The following is a 23,245-nucleotide window of genomic DNA, read 5'->3' as shown; positions in this document are numbered from 1 at the left end:
CCAGGGCACTGCTGCCTTCCCACCACCCAGGACCCCCAGGTCTCTTCCCACAGCTGCTCCCCAGCCTGTCCTGGATGCACTTCGCTGAACATTTCCACCTCCTGGCTTCCCTGGATCATCCAGGTGGGTTGTGCTGTTCTAGCAGGAAATCTGGGTGGCCAAGCAGGAATTAATTCCCTCTCCTGGCTGTGATGTCCGTGTTGTTCACCGGAGGTTTTTTTTTCCCAATACTTCCCAGAATTATCTTTTCCAGGATTTTACCAGGCACTGAAGTGAGACTGACAGCCCTGTGGCTTCCAGGGTCGTCCCTTGAAAATTGGGACCAGCTCCCAGCCAGCTGAGCCCTCCCCAGAGTCCCAAGACTGCTCCAAAATCACTGAGAGAGGCTTCGTGACAACCTCAGAGAAAGCTCCAGAGTAAGGAAAACCCAAGAACCTCAGAGATCCAGCCTTGGATGGCTCCAGAATCACCTTGGGGATGAGGGGAGATGCTCTTGGAGGCGAGAGAAAATCCAGCACGGGGATGAGCAGGCTGCTCCAGCACTAAGATGGGGAAGGGCGGATATTCAGCCTCAGGGTTTGGGGTGGAAGAAGGAGCTGGAGAAATGGTCCTGCAGGTCACGGCAAGGTGGGGCAGGAGAGCAGCCCAGAGCTGCCAGGGAGGCTGGGAAGGCGCTGAAATGCGCAATTCCTGCGAAGGTGCAACGCAGGGAATGGAGGCACCAGAGCTCCAAGCAGCTCCCACCGCTTCCCGCGCTCCAAGCGCAGCCTCAGCCGTGAGGCCCAACCTTTGTTTTTCTGAGCCTTGAGGGGGAAAAAGGAAAACAGCAACTGAGGCTGGAGAAGGAGGAAAATCTATTCCCAAGGCCAGGGGAAGCTTAATTTTGGGACAAGAGGAGAGTTCCCTATGTGGGGGGCAGATGACTCCAGCAGAGGCAGCGCCTTTGGAGTAACAACATGAAGACAAAGCTATGGTTTATTTAAACACAAATGCAATCTCTTAAAAAGAAACTAAAACCCCAGAGTGTGACCTCTGCCTTTGATGAAGAGGAAAGCATCAAGGGAAAAGCTGATTTTTAAAAACAAAAGGCACTTAAAAATGGGCTCCAACTGAAAAGGATTTTGCACGAACCTCACGCCTGGAGCTGCTTAAAAGCTCAGTGGCCACTTAAATTCAGTGTAGAGAGCACAGGAGGACCAGAGCCACCCTTTCCTGTGCACAGACAATCCCTGCTCCCACCAGGAGGGAGAGATGTTCCCTCTCCTCTTTTTTGGACGCCGTATTTCCCGAGCTTGAGCGATCCACGAAGCCGCTCCCCCAACCCGGCTTTAAATCCCATCTCCCACCCTCAGGGGAACGCGAAACAAGAAGAAAAAGGCCAATTCGGGACGTGTGGGAGGAAGGCAAACCAAAAGCTGGGAGCTGCTGAGACCCAGGGCTTGGCTGAGCAGGTTCAAAGAGCTCTGAAATCTACGGGGAGGTGAGTTTTTACTGTCGCTCGTTCCGGGTGCAAAGCCAGCAGATAAAGGTTCAAAAAGCCTCACAGGCAAACCTCTTCCCTCCCCACCCCCAGCAAACAACACCGTAGCCCCCCCGCAAGTGGCAACTTTTTCCCGGTCTTCCAAGCAAACCTTTCAGGCAGGAAAAAGGGGAAGGAGAAAACACAGACACACAGCAGCAGGGAAAAAGCTGCAGGGCGACGTTCCAGCCGTCTCCGGAGGCTCGGGGATGGGGAGGCGCCCACGGAAACGCATGCAGGGCCGAAGGAAACGGGGCGGGTTTGGAGAGGGGGAGCTCAGCTGGGTGGCAGGGATGGGGTTCTCCAAAGCCAAAGAAGAGACCGGCGGCGGTTCCGCAGCGCACGGTTCCTCGCTGGATGCGGGGGTGGAAGCGGCGAGGAGGAGGCGGGCGTGTGTAAGCACAGGCTCGGACATTCGGCAGCTCCTTAAGCTCCCCAATTAATTTGCAAGCGTTGCGCTGACGGCTGGTTGGCTGCTTAGTCTCGGAAAACGCTTTTTTTTTGACTTAGAGCTCCATAAATAAAAAGGGGATTGTTGTGGGGTGGTTTTTTTTTTTTTTTCCTTTTTTTTTTTCCCCTCCAATGACTAAAAGTAACAACGTCTGGAAAGGCATCGATGTATTTTTGCTGAGTAAGGCCTTGAGCAGGTTCCTCCGTGTTCTTAGCGAGACCATCCGTGGAATCCATAAATAAGGGGGTGGGGAATTCTTCCAGGCGTGCCGAGTCTCGGACAGAAGCGGGAGGCGTTTCTCATTTTAGCCGCTCCACGAGTCCCTGCGTCAGTCCGAGGTGCAAAAGCTGGCATCTGGAGAGAGTTGCTAGGTGAGGGAAAGATTCCAGGAGCTTCTCCCAGCACAGTTCCAGCAGGCTGGGCACCACCAGCCACATTTTGAACAGGGAGCCAGTCCGTTTGTTTTCGTGGATGTTGACCACCCCTCCGTGGACGTACATGCAGCCAGCCTGGGTGGGGAAAGGGGGCACAGGAGTTACAGAGCTGGGAAAAGCAGCACTGGGCTGGCCCCAAATTCCACCTGACACCTTCAGCAGAGGTGGCACTGCCTCTGGGATCCTCTAACCAAGGCAGGAATCGCTGCTGGAGGGGCCCTGTCTCATCCCAAACCGCACATCCAGCACCTCAGCGTGCTGTGCTCCGAATTTTAGGGGATTTCTACCCCAAGAAATCCATTTTAGGAGCGTGGCAAACTGTTAATGAAAGCAGTACAGAGCCGTAGCCGTGTTTTCAGCTGCAAAGAATGTATTTTTAAACTACACCCACCTCACACAGACATCCTGCATTCCCCTGGCTCAGCACAACCCTGCTCCAGGGATGACAGGAACGCAGAGAGACGGGGAAAACTCAGCTGCTGAGTAGGATTTTTTTGGGTTTTTTTTTTTTTTTTTTCCAATAAGCTGGCAAAGAAAGGGCATTTCTGCTATCCAGGGAGTCACAGAGCTGCCTGGGAAACACCTTTATCAGGCTTCCCAGGAAAAGCTGCATTTGTAACGTTCCCCAAATGAAGTGACACCAAGGAATGTGATCTCTGCCCTGAGCAGCTGAAGGCACAGAAATTTCTTGCTGCCTGTTAATTATCAGTCCCAGCCTTCTACTTATGGCCAAAAGCTCTGGCAACACCAGCATTCCTCAGTGGTTTCCAAAGGATTGGAAACAGCTTCGTCTAATCTTTCACCTCAGGCTGCTCTCAGCAGGATAAAATCGCTTTACTCAGTGAGTATTTGTGCTTTTCCTTTTCCAAGCAGCAACTGCTGTTCCCACACAAAAGTTTAAAAGCTCAAAACTCTTTTATCGTTTCTTCCAGAAAGCAAAGCCCACGGCGTGGAGCCACTCTCTCAACCAGCAGCAGGAGGAAGAGCCTCCCAAAAGCTGCTGCATCCACTGGAGGTCACTTCCTTGGGAACATCAGCTCCATCCGCAGCCCACGCCAAGGCCGGAGCGCTTGGGTGGAGGATCCCAGCTCCAGAGGGACAAAAGGAGTCACTCACCGGCGTGACAGCGGCGCAGTGGAAGTACACGGGCTCCGGCATCGCAGCTGGGAGCTTGGCCCACTGGAAAGTTTGGAGATTCAGCTTCCAAACGTCTCCCAGAATCACCTCCCCGTTGTAGCCCCCGCACACGAACACATCTGCAAAGGGAGGAGAGCTGAGGAGGCGCCAGGAACCACGGGATCACCTTCCCCACACAGCTTTGGGGTCAGTAATTGTTTTACCTCAACAAACGCTCTCAGGATCAACCAAATCGGGCCCACCACGAGGTAGAGGTCACTTAAAGGTTCCCAGAGTGGTTTGGGAATTTTCCCAGAGTGGGAAAGGAATTTAAGGATCACCCAGTGGCACCCCTGACACCTCCCACTGGCCCAGGCTGCTCCAACGTTTCCTTGGACATTCCAGGGATCCAGGGAATGATCCACAGCTGCTCTGGCAATTCCAGCCCAGGCAGGAATTCCTTCCCAAGATCCCATCCAGCGCTGCCCTCTGGCACTGGGAGCCATTCCCCATGTCCTGTCCCTCCAGGCCTTGTCCCCAGCCCCTCTGCAGCTCTCCTGGAGCCCCTTCAGGCCCTGGAATGTTCTGGAAGCTCTCCCTGGATCCTTCCCTTCTCCAGGAGAACATTCCCAGCTCTCCCAGCCCGGCTCCAGAGCCTGAGGTTGGATCCATCTCCTCTCCAAGAAATTGATGCATCCAGGGGCTGCACTTGGAATCTCAGGACACCATCAAGGGTCTCCCTTCCCTTCCCCTCTCTTTCCTCTCCCCGTTTTCCAGAAAAATCCCTCGGGATGGATTCTGAGGGTCCCAAATCCCAGAATCCTGAAGCGGTTTGGGTGCGAAGGGATCTCAGGGCTCATTCCAGGGATAATTCCATGATCCCAGGCTGCTCCAATCCTTCCTTGGACATTCCAGGGATCCCGGGGCAGCCACAGCTGCTCTGGCAATCCCAGCCCAGGCAGGAATTCCTTCCCAAGATCCCATCCAGCGCTGCCCTCTGGCACTGGGAGCCATTCCCTGTGTCCTGTCCCTCCAGGCCTTGTCCCCAGCCCCTCTGCAGCTCTCCTGGAGCCCCTTTGGGCCCTGGAATGTGCTGGAAGCTCTCCCTGGAGCCTTCTCCTCTCCAGGTGAGCACCCCCAGCTCAGATCTCTGGGAACTGAGGGGCTCCAGCCCTGGAGCAGCTCCATAGCTGGGGTCTCACCTGAGAGGGGCAGAATTCCTCCCTGCCCACGATCCCAACCCCACCAGACTCAGGGCTCAACGCCCCTGGAAGCAGGAGAGCATTCCCTCTTTTCCTAACCAAGCTCAGTTCTCAGAACTCTGGGTTTGAGCAGATTCCAGGGATTTTAAACCCATAAGGAACAGCCCCAGCTCCCAGTTGTTGCTCCCAGCTTTGCCCAAACTCTCAACTCAGAGGCTGCCAAACCCTGCTGGTGGAACTGGAAGCAGCTCCCAGCTCCTGCTTTACTTTTTTTTTTTTTTCTTTTGGCACAATCAACACTCCTAGAAAATACAATCCAGCATTTCCCTCCACCCCTCAACAGAGAGCACTCAGCCACTGCCCTGAAGGGTTTGGAAAAGAGGGATCAAGATTGTGACAGGTTTTTTTCAGTGCAGAAGAAAAGAGTGGTGCCAGCTGGGCAGCTTAAATCCTGTTAGGGAGGAAAAGAAAAAAAAATCCTCTTCCAGAAAAGCCACGAGTTCCCTGCAGCTCCCTCCAGCTCTCCCCTGCTTGGTTGTACAAGATACATCCATTTTCCAGAGGTAAATCTTACCATTTTTTATCTGGACACAGCTGTGGCATCTTCTGGCTGCTGGGAAGCCTGGAGAGAATAAATTTACATTTATGGATCAGCAATAATTGTTCTAAAGTGTTTGTGCAAGCGGTGATTTTGTCTCAACATTTAATCACGGAGTTTAACCTTTAAGGGGTTCTGCTTTCCTGCTATCCCAGGTGTAAGAGGTATAATTTTAAGCCCAATTTTATAATTATGTTTGATTCCTAATTCCTCTCCAGGGAAGGAAGAAAACTGCTGGAATTTAGTTCCCCAGAGCCTCAAAGGGAGCAGGGATGATCTGGATCCTCTGGGAGCAGATCCAGGCACTGTCACCTTTCCCAAGCAAGGAGGGAGGGAAGCCAGGCTGCCAAATTCCCTTGGATGGGTTAATCCTCAGCGCTGAAGCACCAGAAGCATCTCAAACTCAGCGTTAAATCACACACTGAACAAGAAAACTTCCTTTTCAAGCACCTTGGCCGCTCTGGTTTCACAGGGAAAGAAGGGAAATTCCAAGCTCACCGACTTTCTCGTGAGGTTTTGTGGTGATCTCCTCCCAGGTGTTGGTTTCCAGGTTGTAGGCGTGGATCTGGAGGGGAAAAGAGGAGCCATGAGATGCTCCGGCAGCACCAGGGTGATGCAGCCACGGGCTCTGACCCATTAGAAAGAAATCCCATTTCTCCATTAAGAGTAAAGCCAAAAATAGCTGATCCCAGGCAGTGACTAAGCAGGTCTAAAAATCACCTTCCAAGCTCCATCCCAGCTCTGCTATTTCAGCCCTAGGGCTGAGGAAAAAAAAAAAAAAAAACCTGAAGAGAATATTTAATTGGTGCAGGTCTTTTTCAAAGAGCTGGACCAATTAAAATCCACACCCTCGAGTTCTCAGAAGGACTTAGAAATACTTTTCTCCTGCTGCACGTCGGGAGAAAAATGGGACAAGGGAGAGATAAAATGTCACATTAAGTGCTGCAGACTCCACTTTTTTGGAAGCAGAGCACTATTTAAAGTGACCACAGATTCATCACCAGGACATTCTGTGGCAAATCCAGGTTTTACAGAAACAGGAGAACAATCTGCTCCCAATTATCTTTTTTTTTAATCTTTTATTTATTTTTTTTTTAAACCAGGTTCTCCAGGCAAAGCCAGATGAAGAAGCGTGGAAAATCTCCTGTCCAGAGCTCCAAATGCCTCACCTTATCCAAGGAATAAGCTGTCCAGGAAGTTCCACCTCCCAGGATGTAAATCCGTTGACCATCGTGAGCAATTTCGTGTCTGTACCTGAAAGTGCAAAGCAGCACAATTAGCAACAACAACAACAACAAACCTTCTGGAACTCACCACCAAATTCCAGGGATTTGAGCAGAAACTCCCAAGCCTGGCTCTGCTCCATCACCCCCTCAGGCTGGGAGCATTCAGGAGATGTGGAAGTTTTCCTGAGCCCTCTAAGCAGCACCCCAGAAGTCTGAAAGGCGTTTTCTGATTGCAGGGCAATCATTAAATAATTAAGTGCAAAGGATTCTTGATTACCAGGACAACCATCAATATTCCAGCCCCTGGAAGTGTCCAAGGCCAGGCTGGACAGGGCTTGGAGCAACCTGGCATAGCGGAAAGCGTGGAATTGGGGAGGTGGAACTGGATTTATTTTAAGATTCCTGTGAATCCAAACCATTCAGGGATTCTTGTTTTGGACAACAAACCCTTCCTCCCAACACCACAACAACTCCCAGGCAAAGAAAGGCTGGGAAAGCCAACCAGAGCAAGGGATCCCGACGCTTCCCATTCTCCTGCCTCCCAAAAAAAAATCTCCCTGGGGCCGTGACTCCCCCTGTCTCTGGGCTGTCCTTATCTTTTATACTAATTGCTACGTATTCTTTATTTACTATTTATTACCAATGTCTATCACTATTACTAAAAAGGTCATCTTTACTCTGACCCAATCCTCACTAACTACTTTGTGCCAACGTCACTGCAGAAATGGAGTGAGGGAACAAGAAGGAAGAAGAAAGGGACAACGCCCCAAATTCTCCACCTTGCCCCATTCACTTCAATGCCAAGAATCCCAAACCCACTGTTTTTTCACCCTGTGATCTACTAAACTACCATTTTTCACACTCTTGTGGCCTGCAATGCTTCCTGCAGTGCAAGAAGCCTCTCCCATGGACTGAAATCAAATCCAGTGTCTCTCTGAGCTCTGGGCTCTGGGCTGGGGTCCCAGACCCCCCCTGCCCAGGTCCCTGACCCTCCAGGGCAACCAAAGGAATGCCCTGGACTCCAACAGGGCCGCCCAGGTGCTCACCTCTCCTCTGGCATGTCACAGGACATATTGTTCGGCTTCAGCTGGATCCATTCGCGGGTGTTGAGGTCCAGCTTGTGGAGGTCAGTGCTGTAAATGTACCCGGTCGTGCCCCCAAACACGTAGAGAGAGCCGTTGATGATGGCCATGGCCTGGCAGAGAAACCAGTTAGGAAGGAGCTGGGGGACACCCGGGGCTGGAAAAGAGGGAATTCCCGCTCTTCCGAAGCAGAGGCGCGCCAGCAAAAGAGGGTGTCCTAGGGTAACTTTATGGTGTTTGTATCCCCAATCGTCTGTTCTGTTTGTGCTGTATATTGAGTCCTGTGCCTTTAAGACTGGTTCTAAGAGCAAGGAGAAGCGCGGAGTTTGTTTTGAGAAAACTGCCTGACTCCTCCACATTCTGCTGCGGACGGAGTGTTCGGCGGAGGCTTGGAGAGACTGCAGGACAGATTTTTTTCCTTTGCTTTTAGTTAGTTTCAGCTAGCTAGGGCAGAGAAGTCCCCTGGACTGTTTTTTTCCCTTTTTCTTGGAACTGTTTAAACCTGCTCTGGACTGAAAACCCAGGGGAGCACTGGGGGCTGCACCTGCGGCCCACCGGGGCCTGGACCTTGGCATTTTCCAGCAGCGCCGGAGGGACTGGGACTGAGGAGACGCTGAGAGAGAGCCGAGCTCCACCCACGGCAAGGACCTTCTCAATTTGCCATCTCACTTCAGAAGGAGAGGTTTTATTGTTTCATATTATTCATTCTTTATACTTGTATGCACTTCATTTGTTTAGTAAAATAGTTTTTTCCACTTTTCTCCAAAGAGGGTTTTGGTTTTTTTTTCCGGACCGGTTGGAGGGAGGGGCCACGTGGGTTTGCTTCCTTAGAGGGATCCTATACAGGGGTTTTCTCCCAAATTTGTCCCAAACCAAGACAGAGGGTCAGTCCTGCTGTGAGGGTGAATCCATCTCTTTGTCCACCCTGTTCATCCATTTCATGGAAAATCTTGAAAGGTGTAATTCTAATATAAAGGAACCCCATTTTATTTTAGAGTTTTAGGTTTTGACAGCTTCGGCTACGAACCACTCCTTAAATCACTTCTTTTCACTTTCATTTAGAGTTTTAGGTTTTGAAAGTTTTGGCTATGAAACACTCCTTAAATCACTTCTTTTCACTTTCATTTAGAGTTTTAGGTTTTGAAAGTTTCGGCTACGAACCACTCCTTAAATCACTTTTTTTCACTTTTGTTACCTTGGTTTTTCTAAGTTTTTTGTAGCCTTTTGGTTTGCACAAATGGAGTCAGATTTTTGGTTGCTGCACGATATTAAGAGCAGTTTTCTACCTTTTCCCACAGATGTAACATAAACAAATCCTTTGTTTTTCGTTCTCTGCCCTTTGTTTGCGTATTTCTAACCTGAAAACAATTGTAACTAACAATCGGTCTGCCCACTGAGGCTGAGGGGTGGAAACCCCAAAAAGCCAATCTTCGGCCAGACCCACAAATGTATAAAAAGTAAGAAATAAACAAAGAGGCTCTCTCCGCCCTGAACTCAGCTTTGAGTCGGGACTGAGGAAGCTCTGCCTGGAAAAAAATCTTTCTCCGTGTGACTGCTTTTGGTGTCTCGCTGAAACACGTTCATTTAGAGTTTTGGGTTTCGAAAGCTTTTCGGGCTACTCCTTACGTCAGATGGTTTTTTTTTCCCCGTTCAGCTGCGCCAGGCGTTTAGCGAACAAATCCTGACCTTCCCAACCAGGAGAAAACCTCCTCCCCTCCGAAACCTCCAAGAACCGAGGCCGCTTTGTCTCTTTACGGAGGACGCCCGCTTTTCCTCGCGCTTCGACGCTGGGACAACAACCCTGGTGAGGGGCAGGGGAGAGCTTTTGGTGCTCTCGGGGCGCCCTCGTGCTCCCTACCTGGCCGTAGATGCGGTTGGGTTTCTTGCCGCGGCAGCTGAGCAGAGCCCATCTCTTGTACTTGACGTTGCACACGTGGACGTCGTTCCCGTTGCTCTCTCCAAAGGGGATCCCGGTGCCCCCAAAAACCAGGAGGTTGTTGCCGTGTAAAACGACTGGGAGAGAGAAAGAGAGAGGGAGAAGAGGGATGCTCTGAGGGCAGCGGAACAGAATGGTCTTTCCAGGTTGGACTGGGCTTGGAGCAAGCTGCTCTAGGTGTCCACGGCATGGAATTGGATGATCTTCAAGATCCCTTCCAACCCAAACCATTCCACGTTTCCTTGCTCTGGAGACACCAAACCATTCCGTGTTTCCCTGCTCTGGAGACACCAAACCATTCCGTGTTTCCTTACTCTGGAGACACCAAACCATTCCACCTTTATATGCTCTGGAGACACCAAACCATTCCACCTTTATATGCTCTGGAGACACCAAACCATTCCACCTTTATATGCTCTGGAGACACCAAACCATTCCGTGTTTCCCTGCTCTGGAGACACCAAACCATTCCGTGTTTCCCTGCTCTGGAGACACCAAACCATTCCATATTTCCCTGCTCTGGAGACACCAAACCATTCTGTGTTTCCTTACTCTGGAGACACCAAACCATTCCGTGTTTCCCTGCTCTGGAGACACCAAACCATTCCACGTTTCCTTGCTCTGGAGACACCAAACCATTCCGTGTTTCCCTGCTCTGGAGACACCAAACCATTCCGTGTTTCCCTGCTCTGGAGACACCAAACCATTCCGTGTTTCCCTGCTCTGGAGACATCAAACCATTCCACCTTTCCCTGCTCTGGAGACACCAAACCATTCCGTGTTTCCTTACTCTGGAGACACCAAACCATTCTGTGTTTCCCTGCTCTGGAGACACCAAACCATTCCGTGTTTCCCTGCTCTGGAGACACCAAACCATTCCGTGTTTCCTTGCTCTGGAGACACCAAACCATTCCGTGTTTCCATGCTCTGGAGACACCAAACCATTCCACCTTTCCCTGCTCTGGAGACACCAAACCATTCCGTGTTTCCTTGCTCTGGAGACACCAAACCATTCCGTGTTTCCATGCTCTGGAGACACCAAACCATTCCACCTTTCCCTGCTCTGGAGACACCAAACCATTCCACCTTTCCCTGCTCTGGAGACACCAAACCATTCCACCTTTCCCTGCTCTGGAGACACCAAACCATTCCATGTTTCCTTATTCTGGAGACACCAAACCATTCTGTGTTTCCTTGCTCTGGAGACACCAAACCATTCCGTGTTTCCTTACTCTGGAGACACCAAACCATTCCACGTTTCCCTGCTCTGGAGACACCAAACCATTCCACCTTTCCCTGCTCTGGAGACACCAAACCATTCCACCTTTATATGCTCTGGAGACACCAAACCATTCCACCTTTCCCTGCTCTGGAGACACCAAACCATTCCGTGTTTCCTTGCTCTGGAGACACCAAACCATTCCGTGTTTCCTTACTCTGGAGACACCAAACCATTCTGTGTTTCCATGCTCTGGAGACACCAAACCATTCCACCTTTCCCTGCTCTGGAGACACCAAACCATTCCGTGTTTCCTTGCTCTGGAGACACCAAACCATTCCACGTTTCCTTACTCTGGAGACACCAAACCATTCCGTGTTTCCTTACTCTGGAGACACCAAACCATTCCGTGTTTCCATGCTCTGTAGACACCAAACCATTCCACCTTTCCCTGCTCTGGAGACACCAAACCATTCCGTGTTTCCATGCTCTGGAGACACCAAACCATTCCACCTTTCCCTGCTCTGGAGACACCAAACCATTCCGTGTTTCCTTGCTCTGGAGACACCAAACCATTCCGTGTTTCCATGCTCTGGAGACACCAAACCATTCCACCTTTCCCTGCTCTGGAGACACCAAACCATTCCATGTTTCCTTATTCTGGAGACACCAAACCATTCTGTGTTTCCTTGCTCTGGAGACACCAAACCATTCCGTGTTTCCTTACTCTGGAGACACCAAACCATTCCACGTTTCCCTGCTCTGGAGACACCAAACCATTCCACGTTTCCCTGCTCTGGAGACACCAAACCATTCCACCTTTCCCTGCTCTGGAGACACCAAACCATTCCACGTTTCCCTGCTCTGGAGACACCAAACCATTCCACCTTTCCCTGCTCTGGAGACACCAAACCATTCCACCTTTCCCTGCTCTGGAGACACCAAACCATTCCGTGTTTCCTTACTCTGGAGACACCAAACCATTCCCTGTTTCCTTACTCTGGAGACACCAAACCATTCCGTGTTTCCCTGCTCTGGAGACACCAAACCATTCCACGTTTCCTTGCTCTGGAGACACCAAACCATTCCGTGTTTCCCTGCTCTGGAGACACCAAACCATTCCACCTTTCCCTGCTCTGGAGACACCAAACCATTCCACCTTTATATGCTCTGGAGACACCAAACCATTCCATATTTCCCTGCTCTGGAGACACCAAACCATTCTGTGTTTCCCTGCTCTGGAGACACCAAACCATTCCACGTTTCCTTACTCTGGAGACACCAAACCATTCCGTGTTTCCCTGCTCTGGAGACACCAAACCATTCCGTGTTTCCTTGCTCTAGAGACACCAAACCATTCCACGTTTATATGCTCTGGAGACACCAAACCATTCCATGTTTCCTTACTCTGGAGACACCAAACCATTCCATGTTTCCCTGCTCTGGAGACACCAAACCATTCCGTGTTTCCCTGTTCTGAAGACACCAAACCATTCCGTGTTTCCCTGCTCTGGAGACACCAAACCATTCCGTGTTTCCCTGCTCTGGAGACACCAAACCATTCCGTGTTTTCTTGCTCTGGAGACACCAAACCATTCCATATTTCCCTGCTCTGGAGACACCAAACCATTCCGTGTTTCCTTGCTCTGGAGACACCAAACCATTCCGTGTTTCCTTACTCTGGAGACACCAAACCATTCCGTGTTTCCCTCCTCTGGAGACACCAAACCATTCCGTGTTTCCCTCCTCTGGAGACACCAAACCATTCCGTGTTTCCCTGCTCTGGAGACACCAAACCATTCCATATTTCCTTGCTCTGGAGACACCAAACCATTCCGTGTTTCCTTACTCTGGAGACACCAAACCATTCCGTGTTTCCTTGCTCTGGAGACACCAAACCATTCCGTGTTTCCCTGCTCTGGAGACACCAAACCATTCCGTGTTTCCCTCCTCTGGAGACACCAAACCATTCCATATTTCCCTGCTCTGGAGACACCAAACCATTCCCTGCTTCCTTGCTCTGGAGACAACAAACCATTCCACCTTTCCCTGCTCTGGAGACACCAAACCATTCCACCTTTCCCTGTTCTGAAGACACCAAACCATTCCACGTTCCCATGCTCTGGAGACACCAAACCATTCCACGTTTCCATTCCACAGCAGCGCTCGGCGCTGTTCGCGTTCCCTACAATCCACCCCGTGCACTGACAGCTTTGGAGAGACTCTAAAAGAGAAAGGATCTCAACGAAAACCATGGTAACCGAAGGCCTGCTTTGAGAAGCGAACAAAACCAGCTATTTTTGGATGCTTCGAGATGTCTGCACGAAGCCCCTTCCTGCGGAGAGCACAGCGAGGTAAACACCTGGAAAACACCTCCCGCTTTCCCCGTCTTTTTTTTTTCCTTTCCTTTCACTCAACCGAGCGAGAAGGGAAAAGAAAACTCACAAGCCCAACCTAACCTCGGGGGCCTGCTTGGAAAAACAGAATTTCCTTGCTCTCTCTTGGATTAAAACAGCCAGGATTAAATAAAACGGCTCCGGGAGCAGGCGGACGAGGAGACGCGTCCCCATACGTACGTGACATGGAGGCCAGCTCCCGGGGCATGTAGCCTTCGGTGCCCATCTGGTGCCAGGTGTCTGTGGCGAAGTTGTACCTCCAGAGCTCCCTGAAGAGGGGGTAGTCCTCGTTCTCCGGCCCTCCGGACTCATCGTAGTCGGGGTTGTAGCCCCCAAAGACGTAGAGGTTGGAACTGTCGGCCACGCAGCGATGGCCGCTCCTGGCCGGGGGGCACCTGTGGCCTGCGAGGGGAGGAGAAAAAGCTCCACTGATGCAACCTTAGGTGAGGCCAGCGTGGAACCGGCCCCACCGTCACAGCCACCGTTTGGTTTTTAGTTAGGGAGGAACGTGGAGCGTTTGCGCCGTCAAGACGTTGGAATCGTTTTGGAAAGGACCTGCTCTGGAGGGCTCGTTTTGGATACTGGGGTCTGCTTTGGGAAGTGCTCGGATAAATCCTGATTTCGTTCAGGTTGGTCTTTTTCTTCTTAGCCAGGAAACATGGAGTGGGGATGTCCTGTCGGCCACCTGGGCCTGTCGCTCCCCTTCTTTGGGGGGAGCTGGCCCCGAGTTCCATCAGCTCCACAGAGGCTGCAGCTTAACTCCAACCACTTTCAAAACCTCCCCAGAGCCCTGGTAAAAGATCTCAGCCTTGGAGACAAAGAGGATTTTAAAAAGTGATTTGAAGCCCAGGGATTCATTTGAATCTGCAAATTAATCCCTGCAGTCATAGTCTTGCCAGGTAAAAGCCTGAATTCAGAGTCTCCAAAACAATCCCTGCAGTCACAGTCTAGACAGGTAAAAGCCTGAATTCAGAGTCTCCAAACTAATACTTACAGCCACAGTCTAGCTAGGTAAAACCCTGCAGTCAGAGTCTGCAAATTTACACCTGCAGTCACAGTCTGCAAACTAATCCCTTCAGTCAAGAGTTTAGCAGGAAATACCCAGCAGTCAGAGTCTGCAAATTAATCCCTGCAATCACAGTCTAGCTGGGTAAAAGCCTGAATTTGGAGTCTCCAAACTAACCCCTGCATAGTCTAGCCAGGTAAAAGCCTGAATTCAAAGTTTCCAATTTAACCCCTGCAGTCACGGTCTAGCCAGGTAAAAGCCTGAATTCAAAGTTTCCAATTTAATCCCTGCAGCCGTAGTCTAGCCGGGTAAAAACCTGAATTCAGAGTCTCCAAACTAATCCCTGCAGTCACAGTCTAGCCAGGTAAAAGCCTGAATTCAAAGTTTCCAATTTAATCCCTGCAGTCACAGTCTAGCTGGGTAAAAGCCTGAATTTGGAATCTCCAAACTAATCCCTGCATAGTCTAGCTAGGTAAAAGCCTGAATTCAAAGTTTCCAATTTAATCCCTGCAGCGGTAGTCTAGCTAGGTAAAAGCCTGAATTCAGAGTCTCTAAACTAATCCCCACAGTCATGGTCTAGCTGGGTAAAAGCCTGAATTCAAAGTTTCCAATTTAATCCCTGCAGTCACGGTCTAGCCAGGTAAAAGCCTGAATTCAGAGTCTCCAAACCAATCCCTGCAGTCACAGTCTAGCCAGGTAAAAGCCTGAATTCAAAGTTTCCAATTTAATCCCTGCAGCGGTAGTCTAGCCAGGTAAAAGCCTGAATTCAGAGTCTCTAAACTAATCCCCACAGTCATGGTCTAGCTGGGTAAAAGCCTGAATTCAAAGTTGCCAATTTAATCCCTGCAGTCACGGTCTAGCTGGGTAAAAGCCTGAATTCAAAGTTGCCAATTTAATCCCTGCAGTCACGGTCTAGCTGGGTAAAAGCCTGAATTTGGAATCTCCAAACTAATCCCTGCAGTCACAGTCTAGCCAGGTAAAAGCCTGAATTCAAAGTTTCCAATTTACTCCCTGCAGTCACAGTCAAGCCAGGTAAAAGCCTGAATTCAGAGTCTCCAAACTAATACTTACAGCCACGGTCTAGCTGGGTGTCCTAGGGTGACTTTATGATGCCTGTATCTCTGATTGTCTGTTCTGTCTGTGTTGGATTTGGGGTTTTTTTCCTCCCAAATTTGCCCCAAACCAAGACATTAGGTAAAAGCCTGCATTCAGAGTCTGTTCAATAATCCCTGCAGAGAGAGGCTGGAAGGGAAACCCACAGCAGGAGCTTGCTGCAGGCAGAGTCAAGGACTGGTTGGGGTCAGGGTGGCTGAGCTGCGAAGAGGAATAATCCAGGACCCTTCTCATGCTGTGATGAACGAGAAGTCTCATTTCTACCCTCTAACTGCTGGAGCACCACAAGAGAGGATTCCAAAGGGAATCCATAGGGAAGCGCCTCTGCGGCAGGAGGAAATGCTGGGAAAGGGACGAGCTGTGTCACCATCTCAAGCCTGGGCAGCGTGGCAATCCCTCCACAACAGCCGTTTCTGAGGTATTCGATAAAATCCCTCTTTTTTCATTCTGTTTGGTAAATTTCGCTCAGGGGAAAAAAAAAAAAAAAATAAAATCCCGAATGTTTGTATTTAAAGCTGGCCAATAGAGAGGAGAAAAAAAAAAAAAAAGAAGGATTTGCTTTCCCTCCTACAAAAGCCTCTCAGTGAGTTCCCCTTTTGTTCCTTGGATCTCAAGAAGATTTTGTCTTTAAGTCACTTTAAGTGACACAGGTCTGACAGAACAGGGAAAATCTGCTCCTAAATAAAGGTGTTTGCACTGAGCAGGAGCAGGGAATGCAGCTGGGGTCCTACAGGCAGATGCAGCCATTCCCAAAAGGAATCCCTCCGCCTGCCCACCCCAAAAACCCGATGGAAATAAAAGCAGGGAGGACAATTCCAGCTCAGGTCTCAACTGGAATAGACAAAATGATGGATTCAGCCAAGGAAAACCTAACCAGGAATATTCTTGGACAACAGAAATCAAAGTCTTGGCTGACAAGTGACCGAAGCAAACCCAAACAAATCTGTGACCTTCACCTCCCACCTGTTCCCACAGACTTTTTATGCATTTTGGGATGGAAAAGGAGCCAGGGGAACATCTAATTAGGACTCAGCACATTTTCTTCTCATTCCCAGCAGTGAATCTGACACTGCAAAAAAAAACCCCAAAAAACCCAAAACCAAAAAACCACCCCCGAGGTATGAAACGTTTTTCCTACAGGAAAAGTGAAAGAAATGATTTGCCCAGACCAAATAATGAGCTGAGCACAAGCAGCTTTGCTTAATCACGTCTAACTCTGGCCCCAAAATTAAGCTGCTCTCCAGGGTTCAGGCAAAGTTTTGACAGATTTGGGGTGTTTCCAGGAATAATTGTGTCTCGCAGCAAATCCCACTTAGAAAACGAATAAACCCTGGCTGAAAAAAAAGAGGGGAGGAAAGTTAAGGAATTAAAGGGAAAAATCTGTAGTGGGGACACAGATTGGGGCACAGGAGAGGGGGATTTCCCACGTCCTAATTTAAAAGGTGTTAAGGAATCCGGAGTTCCGATGTTGTATTAAATATAGATTTTATTTCCCTCTAGTTCTAACACTTGCTGTGAGAATTTTCCAGAGGGAAGAGAAGAGAATAAGGCTGAGTTTTATATAAAGCAAATAAATGAAAGATAAGAGGAGGAATTCCAAGAAAATAAATTAAAAAGCACCACCCAGGAGGCCTTCACTGCCATCCACTTCCCAAAATTAAACAGGGAAGGCACCCGACTCTGGCAGAAATCCCAATTTTCAACAGGAAAAGGGATCACACATCCCTGGAAGCGTCCAAGGCCAGGCTGGACAGGGCTTGGAGCACCCTGGGATAGTGGAAAGTGTCCCTGTTCATGGCAGGGGGTGGCACTGGATGATCTTCCAGAGCCTTTCCAACTCCTGCCCATCACCGTCTTCAAAGATTCCTCCAACTGTGTCTTTTTTAAGGAAAAGAGCCGTAAAAGCTGGATCTGTTCGAGGGTTAATCCCGACGAGTTCCTCCAGCGGCCGAATTCCACGGCCCCAGTAGAGAGCTGGGTTTCCATTTCATGAGGACTCACTGGATGATTCACAGCTCCTGCCGAAATTCGGGAGAGGTTTGCAGCTGGTCTTGCTCCGGCCACGAGCCCGTCCCACAGGTGTAACTTTTAGACGGGAAAATCCCGGGATTTGCTGAGCATCCGCTGCGTCGTGAGCAAAGGCCCCCCAAAACACCCAGAGCTCAGGGAAGCACAGCAAGGCCCCATCCCTGTGAAAAGCTGGAATTCACCGGGTCCTGCCGTGAGTTCTTTGATGCTGGACATGGAAAGCAGCAGGATGTACGAGGTTTGTGCGGAAGAAGTTGTAAAGTTATGGGAAAATGGCTTTAAAATGGAGGGATGGATGGATATAATCCGGGAAGCAGCTGTTTTCCCAGATTAACACCCCAGAGAGAAGCAGGAAGGAGGGATGGGAAGGTGCATTTCCAAGGAGGCTCCTTCTCCTTAGTCCTGAGGGCAAAAATGGCAGCAGTAAAATGTTCAAGGAAGAAGTTCCACAATCAGAATGAAATTTAACAACAGGATGAGAGGGAACGGCCACAGGCTGGGCCAGGGGAGGCTCAGGTCGGGCATCAGCGGGAATTTCCTCATGGAAAGGGTTGTTAAACATTGGGAAGGGGCTGCTCAAGGAGGTTTGGAGTCCCCATCTCTGGAGGTGCCCAAGGAATTGCTGGATGTGGCACCCAGGGCTCTGGGCCGGGGACAAGGTGGGGATTGGTCACGGATTGGATGGGACTGGATGGTCTGGGAAGGTTTTTCCAACCCAGTGGATTCAGTGATTCCAGGCTGAAACAGCACCACGGGGACATAATTAAGGAAAGTCTTAATTAAGGGCTGAGCCATCAGACAGAAACTGGCTGGGCACTGACCTGCCAACACCCTGCGAAATTCCCTTGGAGCAGTGATTCACTCCACGAGCTCTGAGGAGCTGCTGGATTGACAATTCCAAGCTATTCCTGCCTGAACCCCTTTCCTGCAGGAGCTGTAATTAGGACAGGGGATGAAAACAAGGAGGTGTTTCCAGATGAGACACTGGAGAAAAGGGGGATCAGGGGGGAGCTGGTGGCTCTGCACGGTCCCTGACAGTAGGGGATAGCCGGGGGGGGTCGGGCTCTGCTCCCAAGGAACAGGGACAGGAGCAGAGGGAACGGCCAGGGGAGGTTTGGGTTGGATTTTAGGGAAAATTCCTCCATGGCAAAGGTTGGTCAGGCACTGGCAGAGCTGCCCAGGGAGGTTTGGAGTGCCCATCCCTGCAGGGATTTCCAAGTGGATGTGGCACCTGGGGACATGGGCGGCCTTGGCAGAGCTGGGGATGGTTGGACTCAGTGTCTGAGAGATCTTCTCCAACTGATTCCAGGAATATGAAGTTGTTTTGAGCCTACTGAAACCATCCTTTTTCTTCTGACTGCCAGAAACCCCCCAAAAATGCATTTATATCTCAAAGGTGGGTGTGGAGGGGAACGGGGCCGGCCTGCTCAGTGACAGGAGAAAGGACAACGGGCACAGACTGAAACACAGGGAATTCCAGCTGGACACGAGGAAAAACTTCTACTTTGAGAATGGTGGAGCACTGATCAGGCTTCCCAGAGCAGCTGTGGCTGCCCCTGGATCCCTGGAAGTGTCCAAGGCCAGGCTGGATGGGGTTGGAGCAGCTTGGGACAGCGGTGGCACTGGATGGGCTTTGAGACCCCTTCCCACCCAAACATTCCACATTCCTTTATCAGTTCCCTTTTTTTTTTTTTTTTTTTCCCCTTAAATTAATTTAATCCCAATATCCACCCCAGGATCATCTGCAGCACTTTGAGTATCTCAAAGTTCTTCCTGTCAGGATAACAGGAAAAGGAAGAGCACCAGCCAACAGCCTGAGCCGTTATCAGGGTGTCCCAAACAATGCCGCCTCTTTGTGAATGTCCCAGGGCTGTGTCCTTTTCTCTGCTCTTTAAAACTTCCTAAAGATGGTTTTGGTATTGTTTTCCCTCCTGCCTGGTTTTTCAACATCCACAACAGCAGGATTCAACCTCTCCCTTTCCATTTCTGATCCCTGCAGGAATCCTGAAGGATGTTTAGGCTGAACCAGAACAAGACAAGCCAATATTGACTTTGACTCCCATCTTCAAGGTTTTGTCTTTTCCACAACAGCCGGACAAAATACGTTTGGAACTCGTGTAATTGGAGCCCCCCCCCCTTAGGAATGTTTGGATAAGCAGGATCAGGAATGCATCGCTCAGAGCGAGGTTTAAAACGTATTTGTTCATCCAGCCTCTGCAGATCCCACACTTCCTTTCCTCTGCAGGCTGCCCACAGCCTGAGAAATTCCCAGGAGGAAAAATTCCCAACAGGAAAAATTCCCAGGTGTAGCTGGGTCCCTGAACAACAGCTCCCAGGGGCTGAGAGGGAAATGGGAGGAGCAGAGGATCCAGCCAAGGATGCCAAACACAAGCTGCAGCTCAGCCAAGGGATTTCCTGATGTTACTGAGACCTCCAGAGCGGCGTTTCCAGAACGGATCATCCTGGGAGAGCTCCTGGGTTTGCATCAATGTCTGGTTCTCCCAGGCTTTGTTTCCAAAATCTTTGGGGCGATCACATTTTCAAGGATTTTACACCGCTGAAACGGAGTGATCCCTGGGTGGTTTGTTTCCAAAAAAGCATGAAGGAAAAGAAAGGAATTCTGGGGAATGAAAAACCACAGAACTGGGAAGAACATCTGGTCCAGTGGGAAAAGGACCTGGGATGAGGCTGTTCAGCACCTAGAGCAGCCACATCTTGAAACCCTCCAGGGACTCCACCACATCCTGGGGGAGGCTGTTCCAAGGAATCTCACTGGAAAAAGGAGTTTTTTTCCATTGGGATGAACCTTCCCAGCACACCCTGTCCCTTCCACGTGAAGGGAAACCCTCCATCCTCTTCGTATCCACCCTTTAAGGACTGGAAAACCCCCAGGAGGTTCCAACCTGAGCCTCCTCTCTTCTCATGGAATCATGGAACGGAATCCCAGGATGGTTTGGGTTGGAAAGGACCTCAAGGATCATCCCATTCCAAGTCCTGCCACGGGCAGGGACATTTTCCCCTATCCCAGGGTGCTCCAACGTGGCCTTGGACACTTCCAGGGATCCAAGGGCAACCACAGCTTCTCTGGTTTTCCAAGGAGAAGAAACTTGAATCCTTCATCCCTTCCTTCTTTGGACCATCTCCTTTGGATCCTCTCCAATCTGGCTGTGAATTTCTCGACTTGTGGAGACCAGAAGAGGACACAGAACTCCAGGGGCACCGGGCAGAGCGGGATGATCCCACCTGTCCCTCCCAAGGTCCCTGTGGATGCAGCCCAGGCCCTGATTTGCCTTCCCTCAGTTCCCTCTCGGTGAAGCTGCTCCCAAACCTCACAGATCCCAGCCTGTGCTGGACTCTTGGGACATCATTCCAGCTGCTGCACTTGGAATTTTGTTGTTTTTCCACTTCACATTTGTTTGGAGACCCAATCCCCCAGCCTGAGCGAGTCCCTGGAACACTATCCCGTTAATTAAGGAATCACAGGAAGACAAAATTCCCCACGACACGAAGGGGTTTGGGATATTTATAATTCCTGCTCTTTTTTTAATATATATTAAAAACTGAACTTCTCCATAAAAAAAAAAGAATCCCAAACCCTTCTGTGACTGGGAAAATTACAGCTGAAGGCAAGAGGGGCAAAAATCCATTTAAGTGTCCAGATTGTTGCCATTCCCTTGATCCCTGATGAAATCACCGAAAAACGTGGACAGAAAAAAAAAGAACAAAGCACAAACCACCTGTACCTCACTTTTTTTTTTTTTTTCCCCCACCTTTCCAAACCTTACAAACACCAGGGCGTGGAATAACATGGGGAAAAAGGAGGAACGACCCCCGAAAACTCCGGAAGAGAATTGGGAGGAAAGAAAAGAAAACCTGAAAAGTTTGGAAGAAGAATTTAGGAGGTGACTGAAAGAGAAGAGAATTGGGAGGAAAGAAAACAAAACCTGGAAATTCTGCAGGAAAACTGGGAGGCGAGGAATGAAACCTGACGAACCTGGAGGAGAAGTGGGAGCTAAGAAAACCAACCTGGAAACTCTGGAAGAGAATTGGGAGCTGAGGAACAAATCCGCTTGGAGGAAATGGAACGAGGGGGGAAAAAAATTCCTCTCTCAGTGGTTATGTAAGCGCTGCTGCTGGAGCTCTATAAATAGAATTTTAACAGGTGTCAAAGCGGGAGAAAACTCCAGCAATCCGGGATTTTTCCATCCAGGAGGGCTGGCAGTTAGTTTGGGGTTTATTTAGGCTGGTTTAAGTGCCAAGGCTGAGCTGGACAGGGGTGGTTCACCCCCTGCAGGGCTGCAGCATCTGCTCCTGTGCAGGTCCAGGATCAGGAGGATGCAGTTCCAGCCAACAATTAAAATTTAGGGAGGGGAAGAGAAATCAGGGGCTGTGTTGCCAAGAAAAGGCTCTTCCACGGGAGGAAGGAAACGTGGCTGAGCATTTGCCCAAAAATAGAAGGTGTGGAGCCACTCAGCAAATTCCCAGCGCTCCTGGGAGAGGCTGGAAGGCTGATGCAGGACGTGGAAGGTTTCAGGGACGGGAACACGGATTGAAAACCCCTTCCCTGCTGCCCTTGGTGGGTGAGGGGCTTCATGTCCCACGTGAACTGAGGGATGTGAGCGGCAGGAGAGGATTCCTGCTCCTGGGATATCCAGCTCAAGGTCACGAGGAGCTACAGAGACGAGGAAAAAAAGGGATATTCCCACAGCAGGGCCATGGGTGTCCCATCAGCTCTCCCAATCCTGTGATCCCAGGGTGACCCAAACATCCAGAAACTGTGGAATAACCCTTGAGCACCCAGCCTTGCTAGGAGAGAGGTGAAAAAGGGCAAGAATCGCTTTTCCCAGGGAACGGGACTAAGCTGATGTCACATCCCAGCCCAGGATTGCGAGGATGTCCCAAAAAACCCCAATACACTGGGATTGCAGAGTGGGGGGGGATCACCAGGGGTACCCCAGGCTTTTCCAGGATGACTGAAAGGGGGCTGATCCCTTTGGGGTACCCCCATCCCCACATCCACGGGGATGAACAGCCCATGGGGGGCATCCCAGCACCTCCCAACACCTGGGAAACACTGGAATGGGGAAGGAAAGGCTTCCATCCTCCGGGCTGTAAGAGGGAGTGAGCCTAAATCCGTTTGTAAAAGGAGAAATCCTCATCCTCGATTCCAGGTTCCACATCCTGGGAACACTCCAGCTCTCCCCACACCATTCCCAGGCTTTGGGGACGGGGTGACCCCATTATTCCCGGCCTCTTGGGGTAGCCCAGTTCCCCGCAGGAATGTCCCAGAGCCAAGGACAACTGTCCCCTCAGAGCCTTGGGGACACGCGTGTCCCATTCCCAGACACCCGGGGCGTTGTGGATGGGGTGATCAGACCTCCCTGGAGCGTGGGGAAGGGGATGTCCGGATTAAGGACCCCCGGGAATGGGGGTGCCCCGGTGCCGAACACCGTGGGGACGGGTAATTCCCAATCAAACTCCTGAAGGCCTTGGGAATGGATCTGTCCCAGTCCCTGATCCTCCAGGATGAGGGTGCCCGCTTCAGGACCGCTCAGGGCCTCGGGGACGGCGGTGTCCCGGTCCCCGACCTCCCGAAGACGGGGGTGCCCCGACCCCGAATCCCTCAGGACCTTAGAAATGAGGGTGCCCCAATCCCGGTCCCCCTGGGATGGGGATGCTATGTTCCCAGACCCCTCGGATCCCTCAGGGTAGAGCAGCCCCGGTCCCGAACCCTTTCTAGGCCTTGGAGTCGGGGTCATCCCCGGCGTCGGCCGTCACTCACCCGCCACCCGCGGCCTGCCCGGCAGCTGCACGAAGCGGTTCAGGATCCCTCCCCCGCCGCCATCGCCGCCTCTCGCGGCGCCGCCCGCGCCCTCCCCGAGCCCGTCCCGGGCCGCGGCCGCCGCCGACATGGCCCGT

General features: G+C 50.8%; 1 protein-coding gene across 1 annotated transcript; it reads right to left on the bottom strand.

Annotated features, from left to right (window-relative positions):
• Positions 1 to 942: 942 nt before the first annotated feature.
• On the bottom strand, positions 943 to 23,238 carry KLHDC10 (kelch domain containing 10). Its single transcript, XM_040062804.2, has 9 exons — positions 23,109 to 23,238; positions 13,360 to 13,581; positions 9,487 to 9,641; positions 7,593 to 7,741; positions 6,490 to 6,574; positions 5,819 to 5,885; positions 5,297 to 5,344; positions 3,521 to 3,660; positions 943 to 2,479 (listed from the first exon to the last, which is right to left on the bottom strand). Exons 1-9 carry the CDS (start codon positions 23,236 to 23,238, stop codon positions 2,270 to 2,272), a joined length of 1,206 nt encoding a protein of 401 aa, XP_039918738.1. The 3' UTR covers positions 943 to 2,269.
• Positions 23,239 to 23,245: the final 7 nt, after the last annotated feature.

The sequence above is a fragment of the Hirundo rustica genome, chromosome 4 (assembly GCF_015227805.2).
Source record: "Hirundo rustica isolate bHirRus1 chromosome 4, bHirRus1.pri.v3, whole genome shotgun sequence".
In the NCBI taxonomy this organism is placed as follows: Eukaryota; Metazoa; Chordata; class Aves; order Passeriformes; family Hirundinidae; genus Hirundo; species Hirundo rustica.
Note: the sequence above shows the minus strand (reverse complement) of the source record. Positions and strands in the feature narration are given on the sequence as shown.